At 39.8% G+C, this 15,628-nt stretch overlaps 1 protein-coding gene across 3 annotated transcripts in view; it reads left to right on the plus strand.

Annotated features, from left to right (window-relative positions):
• The window catches only part of LOC132379221 (cholinesterase-like), a 31,741-nt gene extending 16,948 nt beyond the window's left edge, over nt 1-14,793 (plus strand). For all 3 annotated transcript variants that reach the window (XM_059946936.1, XM_059946931.1, XM_059946944.1), the window contains 3 exons: nt 93-1,646; nt 7,246-7,412; nt 11,901-14,793. In XM_059946936.1, the coding sequence (XP_059802919.1) occupies nt 121-1,646; nt 7,246-7,412; nt 11,901-12,025 (1,818 nt within the window). In that variant the 5' untranslated portion in view covers nt 93-120 and the 3' untranslated portion in view covers nt 12,026-14,793. The remainder of the gene's footprint in view (nt 1-92; nt 1,647-7,245; nt 7,413-11,900) is intronic.
• Nucleotides 14,794-15,628: the final 835 nt, after the last annotated feature.

Genomic DNA, 15,628 nt, shown 5'->3' on the forward strand with positions numbered 1-15,628 from the left:
TACTACTGTGGGAGGGATGTGCATAAATTTTATACTTCAAAATAAAGCTTGTATTTTTAATATTTAAACAACCATGTATTTCTGTGAATTAGTTCTTTTCAGTGCTGCACCTAATCAATTATGAGGCTCAAATCGCAACCAAACTTTTTTATGAGCCATATACCAGTACTATGGTTCCTTCTGACATTTGAAAGCCTCAACTGTACATCAAGCGAAGAAGAGTTGGTAGTCACAACTAAACAGGGAAAAGTCAAAGGAATATCAGTAAATGTTCTTTCCGGATCAGTCACCGCTTTCCTGGGGATACCATATGCAGAGCCGCCTATTGATGAACTGAGATTTAAAAAACCAGAACCTCGAAGACCCTGGTCTGGGCTGTGGAATGCAGACAGATATCCGAACTCATGTTACCAGTATGTAAATAGCTCTTCTCCTGGTTTGCCGTGGGAAGAAATGTGGAATCCTAACACTCAACTTAGTGAAGACTGTCTGTATGTTAATGTATGGGTTCCAACGCCAAAGCCAAACAAAGCAGCTGTTATGATATGGATCTTTGGTGGGGGTTTTGCGTCAGGCACCTCTTCCCTAATGGTTTATGATGGCAAATATCTAGCTTATGTTGAGAATGTAATTGTTGTCTCCATGAACTATAGATTGGGTGCTTTAGGATTTTTAGCTGTGCCTGGTAGTCGAGATATTCCTGGAAACATGGGATTATTTGATCAACGGTTAGCACTTCAGTGGGTTCAAGATAACATAATGACATTCGGAGGAAATCCCAACAGTGTGACCTTGTTTGGAGAGAGTGCGGGAGCAGCTTCAATTCACCTCCATATTCTTTCACCTAAAAGCCATTCTCTCTTTACCAGAGCCATCATGCAAAGTGGTTCATGTAATGCTCCCTGGGCTGTTTTACCAAGTGCTGAGGCAAAACACAGGGCTTCAATCTTGGCTCACCAGCTTAATTGTGCTTTCAATAATGATACAGAGCTAGTAAGCTGTCTACGTCGTAAGCATCCTAAAGAGATAGTGGACAAGAGCCTTGGAGTCATAACAGATGGTCTTTTATCTGAGTTTGCATTTAAACCTGTTATTGATGGAGACTTTCTCACTGATGTGCCTGATGAATTAAGTCAAATGAAAAAATTGAAAAAACTCCAAATCTTAGTAGGTGTGAACAAAGACGAGGGAAGTTACTTTTTGGTATATGGGGCTCCTGGTTTCAAAAAGAATACGGAAAGTCTCATTACTCGTGAACAATTCCTAAGAGGTGTAAAGATGACTTTACCTGGTGCTGGTGATATTGGAGTGGAGGCAGTTGCTTTCCAATATACAGATTGGAGAGATGAGAACAATGCAACGAAAAATCGTGATGCTTTGGTTGCTGTGGCTGGAGATCAAAATTTTGTATGTCCCTTGATGCAGTTTGTTAATGAGATGGCGGAATGTGGAAATACTGCCTATGTCTATTTGTTTGAACACCATGCATCGAATGCAGATTGGCCTCAGTGGATGGGAGTTATGCATGGTTATGAGATTGAATTCATGTTTGGGATGCCCGTTGATAGAAAACTCAATTATACTGCGGCTGAAGAAACACTCAGCAGAAACATGATGCACTACTGGGCAAACTTTGCAAAAACTGGGTAAGTCCTTAAAGAGCTTTGGATAAATTGCTTCCTGCAAATACAATATTGCATTCCTTTTTGTAGGTTTAAGATACTGTTTTGTTAGTTCAATGTCAATTTGAAATGCAGAACTTTAGACCTTAACATATAGGAGCAGAAGTAGGCTATTCGGTCCATCGCCATTCAATCATGGGCTGATCTAATTCTTCCAGTCATTCCCACTCACCTGTCTTCTCCCCATACCCTTTGATGCCCTGGCTAATCAAGAACCTATCTATCTTTGCCTTAAATGCACCCAAAGACTTGGTCTCCACAGCCGCTTGTAGCAACAAATGCCACAGATTTACCACCCTCTGATGAAAGTAATTTCTTGGCAGTCAGTTCTAAATGGGCATCCTTCAATCCTGAAGTCTTGCCCTCTTGCCCTAGATGCCCCTACCATGGGAAATAACTTTACCAAATCTGTTCAGGCCTTTTAACATTTGGAATGTTTCTATGAGATCCCCCCCCCCCTCATTTTCCTGTACTCCAGGAAATTCTGCCAGACTTTCTTCATATGGTAACCCTTTCATTTTTGGAATCATTCTTGTGAATCTTCTCTGAACCCTTTCTAATGTCAGTATATCCTTACTGAAATAAGGAGCCCAAAACTGCACACGATACTCCGTGTGGTCTCACAAGTGCCTTATGGAGCCTCAACATCACATCTTTGCTGTTATATTCTATACTTCTAGAAAGGAATGGCAACATTGCATTCACCTTCTTCACCACTGACTCAACCTAGAGGTTGACCTTTAAAGTATCCTGCACAAGGACTCCCAAGTCCCTTTGCATCTGTGCATTTTGAATTCTCTTCCCATCTAAATAAAAGTCTGCCCATTTATTTCTTCCACCAAAGTGCATGACCATACACTTTGCAACATCATACTTCATTTGCCACTTCTTTGCCCATTCCCCTAAATGATCCAAGTCCCTTTGCAGGCTCTCTGTTTCCTCAACACTACCCACTCCTCCACCTATCTTTATATCATTGCCAAATTTAACCACAAATCCATTAATCCCATGGTCCAAATCATTAAAATACATCGTAAAAAGCAGCAGTCCCAACACAAACGCATGTGGAACTCCACTGGTAATGGCAGCCAGCCAGATAGGATCCCTTTATTCCCACTCTCTGTTTTCTGCTGACTAGCCAATGCTCCAGCCACGTTAGTAACTTCCCTGTAATTCCATGGGCTCTTATCTTGCTAAGCAGCCTCATGTGTAGCACCTTGTTAAAGGCCTTTTGAAAATCCATCTCAAGATCCACCACATTTCTTTTGTCTACCCTGCTTGAAATTTCCTCAAAAAAAATGCAGTTTGTTAATCAGGCAGGATTTTCTTTTCAGGGAATCATGCTTGCTTGCTTTGGTCTATCTTTGTCATGTGCCTCCAGGTACTCCGTAATCTCATACCTAACAATCGATTCCAACAACTTCCCAACCACTAATGTCAGGCTAACAATTTCCTTTCTGCTGCCTCCTACCCTTTTTAAATGGCGGAGTAACATTTGCAATTTTCCAGTCATCTGGTACAATGCCAGAATCTATCAATTCTTGAAAGATCATTGTTAATGCCTCCACAAACTCTGCAGCTACTTGCTTCCATCAGGTCCAGGAGATTTATCCAGCCTCAGTTCATTCAGCTTCCTGAACAATTTCTCAGTCGTAATTTTCAGTACGCATAATTCACTTCCCTGACACTCTTGAATGTCCAGTATACTGCAGCTATCTTCCACTGTGATGACTGATGCAAATATGCAATCAGTTCCTCTGCTATCTCTGCATCTCTCCTTACAATATCTCCAGCCTAATTTTCTATTGGTCCTATATCAACCCTCAACTCTTTTACCTTTTATATACTAAATAGCTTTTAGTATCTTCTTTCATATTAGTCATCAGCTTCCTTTCATAATTCATCTTTTGCTTCTTAATGACCTTCTTAGTTTCTTTCTGCAAGTGTTTAAAAGCTTCCCAATCCTCTATCTTCCCATCAGCTTTGGCTCATATGCCCTCTGTTTCGCTTTTACTTTGGCTCTGACTTCACTTGTCAGCTACGGTAGAGTCCTACTTCCATTTGAAAATGTCTTCTTATTTGGAATATATTTGTCCAACATGTCCCTCATTTTGACCAGAAACTCCATCCATTGCTGCTCTGCTGTCCTACCTAGTGTCTCCTTCCAGTCAACTTTGGCCAGTTCCCCTCTTATGCCATTGTAATTTCCTCTAATCCACTGAAATATCGACACATTGGAATTTAGTTTCTCCTTCTCAAATTTCAAAGTGAGCTCGATCACATTGTGATCACTGTTCCCTAAGGGTTCCTTAACCTTAAGCTCTCATATCACCTGCGGATCATTGCACAACACCCAATCCAGCACAGCCAATCCCCTAGTGGGCTCAACAACAAGCTGTTCTAAAAAGCCTTCCTTTAGACATTCTACAAATTCTCTCTCTTAAGGTCCAGTACTGGTCTGGTTTTCCTAATCTACTTTCATGTTAAAATCCCCAATGATTATCATGACATTGCCCTTCTGACACACCTTTTTTTTTAATCTCCTGCTGTAATTGTAATCCACATCCCAGCTGCTTTTTGGAGGCCTGTATACAACTGCCATTAGGGTCCTTTTATCTTTGCCATTTCTTAACTCAACCCATAGAGACTCTACACCTTCCAATCCATTGTCATCCCTTTCTAATGATTTAATATTACTTCTTATACGGGGCCACACTACCCTGTCTGCCTACTAAGCTATCTTTCTGATATGCTGTATATCCTTGGATGTTCAGCCCTCAATGGCAGCCATCCTTTAGCCAAGTTTCAGAGATGTCCACAACTTGCTAATCTGTAGCTGAATTTCAAAATCGTTCATTTTATTTCTTATGCTGCGTGCATTCAAATATAACACTTTCAGTCCAGTATTTGTCACTTTCTGTTTTAACTGCACTGCACCTCTATTGCCCTGTAGCTCATCCCACTGGCTGTGTTTATACCTCATTTCCTGCCAGTTCTTTCTATCTCTGTCGCATGCTATCTTTGATTTATTTCTGTTTACCCCTTCCTCCACCTTATTACTCCAGTTCCCATCCCCCCCCCCACCGCCAAATTAATTTAAACCCTCCCTTATAGCTCTATTAAACCTGCCTGCTAGGATATTGGACCCCTTTGGGTTCAGATGTAACCCATCCATTTTGTACAGGTTGTACCTCCCCCAGAAGTGACCCCAATGATCCAGGAACCCGAAGCCCTGCCCCCTACAACAATCTGTCAACCATGCATTAATATACCTGATCTTGCTATTCTTGCACTCATTAGCACGTGGCACAGACAGCAATCCTGAGATTACTACCCTGGAGGTCCTGCTTTTTAACTTCCTATCCAATTCCCTGAATTCTCTCATCAGGACCTCCTCCCTTTTTCTACCAATGTCAATGTGTACCAAGACTTCTGGCTCTTCACCCTCTCCCTTCTGAAAACTCTGTACACGATCCAAGACATCCCGTATCCTGGCACCTGTGAGACAACACACCATGCAGGTATCTCTATCAGGCTGACAGAACCTCTTGCCTGTTCCCCTCACTATGGAATCTCCTATGTCTACCGCATTCCTCCTCATCTTCTCTCCCTTCTGCACCATGGAACCAGGCTCAGTGCCAGAGACCCAATTGTCGTGGTCGTCCTCTGTCAGGTCACCCCCCTCAACAGCATCCAAAACAAGATAACCATTACTGAGGGGGATGACCACAGGGGTGCTCTTTACTATCTGAACTCTTTCTGTCCTTTCCCTGACAGTAACCCACATCTAACTCCTGCAGCCTCAGAGTGACTAACTCTTTGTAGTTCCTTTCTGTCTCCTGCTCACCTTCCCTAATAAACTGTAGGTCATCAAACCACAGCTCCAGATTCCTAACACGGTCTCTCAGGAGCTGTATCTTGGTGCACCTGACGCAGACGTGGCCATCTGGGAGACTGGAAAATTCCCAGGATTTCCACATCTGACATGCAGAGCAAAGTACCAACCCTACAGACATGCTCTCTATTTCTCAAAAAAAAACAAGGACAAAATGAAATCCACTTAACCACTTGCGGCAGCTCGAATGAGCCAAAGCCCTACCACTCTGCCTCAGACCACTCCATCCATGACTGCTCTGCTAGGCAGTGTCTCTCTTTTATGCCTGAACCTTTCCTGCTCTCCAACTCATGATTGGTGCTCCCATTATAGCAGAGTTCCCGTGAAGCTTTCCCCTTTTAATCTTCGCTTCCAGACCCATGCGATACCTCCTCTCTCGGAGCTCCTCAACTTACGAATGGTGTGCCAGTTATAGTCGACTTCCCATGAAGCTTTTCCCTTTTTAAACTTCAGTCTAGGACCTGTGCACCACCTCCTCTCTCGGAGCTCGCCAAGTCATGATTGTGAAGCCCAGCTTATCGAACTTGGCACTAATTTTATGGAGAACAAATCAGTTAAACTTAAAGTAAATATCTCACTCATTCTGGGTGTAAGATGATATGTAGGATACTATATTAAATAATTTAATTTTTCCTCTGGATAGTTTTGGTCCCTTTATTTAATAAAGACTATACTGGCAATGAAAACAGTCCAAAAGAGATTAGTTGTATTAATTCACAAGGTGAGGGCAGCTGAAGAAAGTAGCTCTATATTCTTTGGAGTTTATCAAAATGAGAAGTGTTATTGAAACATAAACATCATAAGGCAGTAAAATAAGGGAGATGCTGAAATATTTCCAGTAGAGGGAGAATTTCAAACAAGGGGACATGATTATATGGTTGGGGTTGGGCATTTGAAATTAATGTATGTAGCAGTCTTCTCTCCAAGGTCAATAACTCTCTGGAATTCCCTGAGCTTTTTGAAGGCCAGCTTATTGAATGTATTAAAAGTAGATACTTTTTTTTTGAAAGATTGTGGGATTGACAGTGATTTGGAATTGGACTGGAAGAAATGAGGCTGAGACAAGTCAGCGATGATACTGAATGGTGCGTTGGAGGCACTCAGTGCCTTCTCCTGTTCCCCTTTTCTTATTTGTTGTAATTTTATGAAAATATTACGCTGTTTTTTTTTTAAAATCCCCTATTTTCTGGATATGGTTTCCTTTCCCCCAGCACATGGATGTCATTGTTATTGGAAACAGGAGGAAGGGTTTATTTGCTGTCCTTTTTGTTTTGTGTTATCTTTTTTCATAGTCACTTTGGAGACCATTTAAAAAATCTATTAAAGTTCAACACTTTTTCAGAATCAGAATTATTTTTTGTGGCAATATTGATTCAATGATGATAGCAGATATAAGGACTGATCTTGTTGCATTGTGTGTAACAAAAAATTTGAAGCACAAAAGTGGGTGTGACAACATGCAATCTCCATGGCAACCCTGCAAATGTTAAGCATGTGATTTCACTTCCTTTCAGAACATTAGCCATGAAAATGGCCTTTATAACTGTTTTGCTTAGACTTTCAATCATAACCATTTAAACTTGTAGTTCAGATTTGCTGGTGTTTGGTTATGGTGTTCCTCAAAGTAGATGAATTAATTTTCAATGCTTTTCTTCCTGTTTGTTGAAGTAACCCAAATGAACCCAACGTGCAAGGAATGAGGTGGCCTGAGTATACACACACAGACCAAAAATATATATCTTTCAACACAGAAGCAATAAGGATTTATATGAAATACCGGGCTCAACAGTGCGCCTTCTGGAATCTATTTCTTCCAAAATTACTACAGAGGACAGGTAAGGAGATGTTACTGCAGATCATGATCTGATGTTTTCACTATTACTGATGGAAAAGGACTTGTTTATGATTTGTAAACTCGTGGAACAGCTTATCTGAAACTCCACCATTTATACTGCATGATAAACAGTGGTTCAAAACAGGTATGCCTGGGCAGCAACAGTGCACTTACAAATGAGGTGCCAACATGCTGAAGCTGTAACACAGGAATAATGTCCTAAGCTATCTAACAGTCAATAGATTGGGATTACAGTTTTGCACTCCTGACATATTTTGTTGGAGACAATCGTAGAAAATTAAATAGCTTGCAGGAGGAGGGAGGTCCAAACACATTCTCATTCTCAATGCTGGTAAATGTTTATAAACCAGGCTGATGCATTCACAGCCATTTCCAGTGAAGAATGTTCAGTGAGCGGTATATCTTAACTTTACCCTGAGATTTCCTCAGCCATAAAGCCTGTTTTCAGCAGATTGTGTAATTTATGAGATTTCTGACAGCACTTCATAAGGGACAGGCCAGGAAACCAGGCAAATGCTGGCTTTAATACCCAGCCCAATTGTTCCAAGATGGTCACACCAACAGTATCTACCAAAATGGCACAATATGTCCTGTTGTTAACAAGTAACTAGTTAATTACCATCTCTTTATTGATATTTACACAGGAGTAACTCAAGGATGCCCGCCTAGCCCACTCCACCATCTCTGTACTCTCATGACTGTGTGGATCAGCACAGTTCAAAGGTTCAATTTAATGTCCGAGAAATGTATACAATATATATCCTTTTTTGCTTTTTTCTTTGCAAAACATCCACTAAAACAGAAGTGCCCCAAAGAATGAGTGACAGTTAAACGTGAGAACCCAAAAATCCCCCCCCCCACATAAGTGGTGGCAAGCATCCCCCTCCCCCCCCCCCCACCAAAACAAAAAGCGCACCCGCTACAGAGCACAAGTGTGAGCTGGGCAATAGCAGAGACACAGACCTTGCAATTACCCCAAAGACTATGACAATTCATCTGGCATTCGGCAACCCACTTTCTCTCTCTCCCTAATAAGGGACAGGGAGCTGTCCTCCATTTTCCCAGCGAGCAGGAGACATAACAACCTGCTGGTTTACGAAGTTAAAAGTCTGTTTGGTCACTTTTTACAAGCTCTCTGTCTGAAGATTGCAAAGATCCTGGGTCCTTGGGCCTACAGCAAAAGATTTTCCAGCCTCCCTGACGACATACATGTCTCCTGCCATGACACCAACTCTCGATTCGTTCATCTCCAGAGGCCCCAAGATCTTAGGTGTTTGAACACGAGCCAGATTCTCAGACTGAACCCTTGGCATGCCGAACAACAACGGCTGGTTCTGAAACCCCAAGAACGGGTCCCATTCCTGTAAGGAACCTAAGTCTCTGTGTAACTCCAGGTCAGGGTCTTCAAAAGAACCCTGAAAGGGAAAAATAAAGATATTAAAGATGGAAATAGAGCTGTTTCCGAAGATGCAAGCAAAGGAGTCGCCATTTAGCGCCATCTTAACTCAGCCTCAGTTTCCACTTAGTCATCTATGCCACTGTTGTTGGCAGAACCTTGGATGGTGATGAGGGAGATAGACAAGACTAAGATAGATTGGCTGGTTGTGTAATGTCTTTACAGCAAGCTTGAACTTTACATCAGTAATTGATTCTGGACTCCAGGAAGGAGAAATCGAGAACCCCCACCCATCAAATGGTCAGCAGTGGAATGGGCAAGCAGCTTTAAGTTCCTGGATATCAATATCTTGGAAGGTCTTTCTGAATATATTGATGCAATTTTGAAAAAGGCATGCCGGTGGCTATGTTTCATTAGGAGTTTGTGGATGTTTTGTATGCCACCAAAGACTAGCAAATTTCTACAGATATACTGTGGAGAGTGTTCTGACAGGTTGTATCACTGGCTAGTATGAAAGCACTATTACACAGAATTGGAAAAAGCTGCAGAGAGTTGTAAACCCGTGGGCATTAGCATCCTCAGCATCAGACATCTTCAAATGGCGATGTCTTGAGAAGGTGGCATCCATCATTAAGGACCCACCATCCACAATTTGATCTGTTTTTGATACCACCATCAGGGAAGAGGTGCAGAAGCCAGAAAACACATATTCAACATTTTTGAAACTGCTTCTTCCCCTCCACCATCGAATGGTCTGTGAGAACCACGTCACTATTTTGCTTTCCTTCTGCACTGCTAATTTTCTTGTTATAACTTATAATAAATTTTAGGTATTACACTGTACTGCTGTTGCAAAACTGCAAATTCCATGATGCAAGTAATGATTATACAGCTGATTTTGATTCAGGTTTGTGTTTTGTTGAGAACTCTTTGCTCCAGATCTCGTCACAATCTAATTGTTAATACGGGTCAAAGAGCTAAACTCCAAGAGCATTTGACCAAGAGCAGCATAAAGTCAGAATACGCTATTAGTAAGTTATGAACATGAGAAAGTCTGCATTTGCTGGAAATCTGCAGCAACACACAAAACACTGGAGGAATTCAGCAGGTCAGGCAGCATCTGTGAAAAAGAGAAAACAGTTGACATTTCATGCCAAGATCCTTTTTCAGGACTGAAAAGGGAGATTGAAAAAGGTGAGGGAACGGGAAGGAGGCCAGCTGGAAGGTGATAGGTGAAGCCAGGTAAAGGGCTAGAGAAGAAAGAATCTGATAGGAGAAGAGGATGGGCCATCAACCTAGACTTAACCATGCTCCAGGCATTTCAAAGATAATGCCCTGAGCCTATGGTTGTCTTCACCATCCTCTATGAATTTCCCTTCATCATAGAAATAGATGTTCAATTCTGCTTGCAACTCTGCAAATGAATTAATCCTTAGATTGAGTTTGTACTACTTTGCCAATTGTTGATCACATACAATAAAAGAGTCTGACTGCCTACCCTTGACCTATCATTACTAAGGGCAGTTACTGTCAACATGATTGATCATAAGTCCAACCCGATGGGCCACAGTAAAGCTAACACTACAGTTGAGGTCAGCAGAACTGGGTCATCCTGTGGTGAGTCACTTGCCACCTGACATCCCAGAATCATTCCTGCTTCCATGAAGGATGCACAAAGAGCATATAATTGATGGAAAATACCTAGCTATTGGATATTTTTTCCATTTAGAGAGGAAAAGATTGAACCATCGAGAAACTCGACACCATCTATGAAAGTCTACTCTGCTTTGTTGCATTTCATCACTACCTTGATCATTCATTCCCACCAGCTGCACCCACTGACTGTGAGCCATATAAGTTCTCTCTAATTATAAAATTCAGACAGCACCTCAAACCAGTGGGCTATCATACGCAGGAGAAGCAAGTTTACAGGAGTGTAGGCATGCTACTGCCTGCAACTCCCCTTCACAAGATACTCGACATCCTATCCTGGAAATGTATTGCTGATCCTTCTAGAGTCTGAATCCTGGAATTCACTGACCAATAGTTTGTGGGAGTACCTTCACCCAATTGGCAGCACCAATTCAAGGAAAGTGGCTTTACCACTTCAGTTGCCATGTAGGATTGAGCAATACCTGCTAGCCTTGGCAAACAAAAAAACAGAAAAAAATGGAAGAACTAGGTGTGTAGTTTTACTGGCATTTTAATCTGCTGAGACTATTTTATTTAAAATTTCCTTTCTGCTGCCTATTGGGTCACAATTATTGTGACAATGCAGAACTCAGTAGAGATTCTGGGTGGCAACTGTTTGATTTATAATATTGCATAATTAATTTGGTGTGCTCAGTAGAATATATTGTATTAAAATAAAAGTAGTTTCAATTTATTTGCCCAGTTCTCCTTCAAATAGAATTGCTTGTTACATGAATAATATTTTCCATAGAAAAGCTCATATCAAGCCAAGCATTATTTTGCCAAAGACAATATATAACGGTTGTTCAAAGTCTTCCTTTGACTTTCTGCTATACTGAGGTTCTGTAAGCCATAGAATATTCTGAAAAATATTTTCGTTAGTGATTAACACAGCTATTGACATTTATAAATCAGCTTTACCTTTAGCTATTGGTCAGTAGACGATATGAGGCAAATGGAGCTGATGTTTGTTCTGTTTTGTTTTTATCTGTGACTTATTTTCCATTTTTGGAATACTGATGGGAAGAGTACCAGGAATTGTGTGCTCTTCTTGCTGTGCATCAATGTCAGCCCCAAGCTGCTGGTATTTACATAGTTGTTTTAGAGAGCCAAAGAAGGAGAAAAATACTGCATGGAACACAGTTTGCAGTGAAATAACTCCTTGGTGTTGTTCATACCAAAATTAGCACAGAGCTTTAAGTCAATTGGTATGCATTATAGTTAAGCAATTTGAAAGTTTAACCCAGAGTGCAAAACGAACTCTTAAAAATGTAGTTGACTTTAATCATTAGCACAGTATAATTTATCATCTCTGCACTGGAAACTTTGACTTAGACGTTCCAATTAAGAATTGCAATGTGTGTTGTGTTTTTCCCCCAGCACTTTCTGATGAGATAGAACAACAATGGAAGCAGGAATTCCATCGATGGAACTCTTACATGTCTGACTGGAAATCTAAATTTAGTGCTTACAACAACAAAAAAGACAGTTGTACTGGTACATAATCAGTAATATTCACTTCAAAATGGTATATGCAGTTTAAGTGGCATGTGTGCAATGTAATATATTGGAGGTATACCATTTTATTGCAATGTGACATATTGCATTAAAGCCATGCATACAGTGTCATACAGAGAAAAGCTCTTAAAAGCTTACCATCACTTTTTGTTTTGTTTCAATAAGGTTAGATTAACTCCTTTAGTGTAAAACATGTTCTACTACATCCATATGCATTTAAAACACCATATATGCTACTGGCATACCAATTGATCATTTTAATGCCTCTCCCACCTCCCCGAGCAGCATGATAGTTAAGCAATTTGAAAGTTTAACCCGGAGTGAAACATACGTCCAACTATTTTTGAGTAGTCTATGTCACTCTGAAAGCTTAACTGGTCCCTCCAAAAGTTATACATGTTTGTCAGTACAATGAATGATGTAATTCTCTTAGGAGTGCTTCTCCTAAATCTTTGATAGGAAACTTACATAAGATTAGTTGCTCCTGGTTAACACCAAACAAGATTTGGACCTCATCCTGCCCTATCCACGATTTTGAGTAGGACACTGTTCACTACAAAGAAGTACAAATACTTTCAGTAGTCCTTCAAGCTCTGCTTCTCTGAAATTTATAGCAGGACTGATGGCCCATATGTGTTTCTTTTCTATTCTCATTTCCTTTGGTTGCTGTTGATTTTAATCTTTAAGTTTCAACTTCACTCAATATGCTTTCTCCTCATGTTTCCTCCAGCTATCTCTGACTGTTGCCAGTATGGGAGAAAGGATTGAAGTAATCTGCCAATAGACCATTATTAAAAACAGTAAGCTAGTGTCAAGTTACTTGAGTAATTAGTGACCTAAGGGGTTATTATTGGAATCTGTTAAATTTCATGAGTGTTTAATTAACATTGCATTAGCTTTCAGTGATTTTTTAATCTAGGACACACTTAACAATTATCACAATGAAACTCATACCACAGGCTTTAACTGTTGCTGATTATTAAGTGTGAAATTTAAAATTAAAAGTTTTCCGTAATCCTGTTTTCAATTTTTATTTCCAATCCTGCACTTAATCTGGCATTGAATTCCTCCATTTATACACATCCTGTTCTACCTTCCTGCCTGTAACTTTGCAATCCGTCCATCTGATTGGTGTAGGGGATACACACTTATTTTTCCTGTCCCTTTAGATCTCAGCTGCCCTATTTTGTTTGTGCCATGACCAGCTTACCTTTGTAGAAATTTATGATATAAGATATTTTTGACATTAAGCAGACAAGGGCATGTCTAAATAAAGACAGATGCTATTAGATTTTGTCCTTCAGAAAATAGATCATTACCTCTGGAAAGAGACGTCTGCTATTTAATAAATAATAGAATCTGATGGTTATGGAGACAGAAACAGTTCTCTGTGTGCCAGTGATTAGCCTGTTTTATGGCCTAACATGCAGTTTATGATACCATTGTATTTTTTTTATGATGGTTTCTTTTCCACCTATGCATTTTAACTTTATTTCTGTGCTTATCTGTTGTGCTGTACTTGTTATTAAGTAAATGAAACTTGAGAGGTGCTGTATTATGAGAGAATGGATGAGAAAGCTTCATAAATTTTAAGTTTTTAAAAGATTTTCAGATCAAGGTTCAAAGTAAATTTATTATCAAAGTACATATATGTCACCATATACAACAGATTCATTTTCTCACGGGCATTTATAGTAACCCCAAGAAGCGAAATAGAATCAATGAAATACCACACGCATCAGTACAGATAAGCAATCAATGAGCAAAACACAACAAATTACACAAATACAAAAAGAAAGAAAAAAAAGTAGTAATGAATAAGCAATAAACAGAGTGTGAAATGAAGAATCCTTGAAAGTGAGTCCATAGGTTGTGTGACCAGTTCAGTGAGGGGGTGGCTGAAGTTGAGTGGTTATCCCCTCTAGTTCAAGAGCCTGTTGATTGAGGTGACATTTTGAGTTTGTTGATGAGGTATCTGTGTGCTGATGTGAACAGGAAACATTTCAGCATAATATACTAAGTAACTATTAAGTATGACCAGAAAATTGAAGTAACTATAAAAATCAATAAACTTGCATGCATGAAATTCCATTAAATCACAGCATTTATTTTAATTATAGAGGAATGCATTTTAGATAAATGGTCTTAATTTTGTATGCCAGTAACACAGTTTCAAGACTTGCAGATAATCATTTATACTTTAACATGCTACTTAAACTGGATGTACTTGATGAAATAATTCAGCAATGTAACCAACTCATGTTTTTTGATCTAAAACTAGTCAATCTCTTTGATTTTTCAATTAATTGATGTTTATACATTGTGTTCAATATGGAAACTTTGGTTACAGTGCAATAAATGACTATCAACACCTTTGAATTATTTTCTGTACTCATTGTGACAGTAATATTTGTGGAAGCTTGATATGTACAATTAGATACCAGCAAAGTGCATTTTAAATATGTTGTAAAGTATTTTGGAATGTCCTGTGCTCGCTGTGGTGAACTACATGTCCCTGTCTGGACACTTTGTTCCAGCAAAGTGCATTTTAAATATGTTGTAAAGTATTTTGGAATGTCCTGTGCTCGCTGTGGTAAACTACATGTCCCTGTCTGGACACGCCCCTCTGCTGACTGCTCCTGTGGCTCCTCCCACAGACCCCTGTATAAAGACGGTTGGAGGGGGGTTGCTCCCCCCTCAGTCTCCAGGATGTTGTGTGGTGGTTTCTTGCGGCTAATAAAAGCCTATCGTTTGCCTCCCGTCTCCGAGAGTTATTGATGGTGCATCACTCACAGAGGATATTCACAACTATGTTAAATGCACTCTTTTCTAAGTTAACCTAATTGAACATCCCTAGCAAGACACAGCAATCAGGAGAGCTAATCTGAAAGTAATAGACAAAAGATGAATTTAAATCCATTATAAAGCAGTAAAGACCTTTTATGGAGCAGATATCTGAATGTGCAGACCTGTATTTTTTTTTTTAGCTTGTGGCCCCTTAAGCATAATGAGCCTTACCCAGGAATATAGGGATACATAATCCTCACATTTTCATATTGCAAGTGTTACAGTGTTAGAAAGCCCGTTTTAGCTAATCTTCTAATAGCTTTAAACAATTGAATATATCAAATATAATAATACTAAAAAAGTAGAACAATTAAAATGTCAAGTGTCTGTGCAATTAGCTTACAAAGAGATTGAAATTAGGTTGCCCCATAAATTCAATGAGATGAAATACAAAGTTTTCCACATTTGGACACAAGAATATCAAAATACAATTGAAAGCAGGATTGGGCCATATTTCCCCTCCAGCATGCTATGGTATTCATTAGGATTATGACTGGTTGTTTTAACAATCTTTTCATGGAGTAACCTGTCTCTAACAACATTGTTGAATCTCCAGATGTGTCATCAGTGAAACCAAGTTTGCCTCCATTTCTTAAAGGGAAAGCATAATGTAACAGTTGTCTTGTAGTTGAATCAATTCTAGAATTAGAATTCACTGAATGAGAGAGCAGGCTTCAAGATTTTTTCATGGTGTGTTGGAGATCTTGAGAAAGCAGGAAATAGGAATGACCCTGTACTTGAAG

This window comes from Hypanus sabinus, chromosome 2, assembly GCF_030144855.1.
Source record: "Hypanus sabinus isolate sHypSab1 chromosome 2, sHypSab1.hap1, whole genome shotgun sequence".
Taxonomy (NCBI): domain Eukaryota; kingdom Metazoa; phylum Chordata; class Chondrichthyes; order Myliobatiformes; family Dasyatidae; genus Hypanus; species Hypanus sabinus.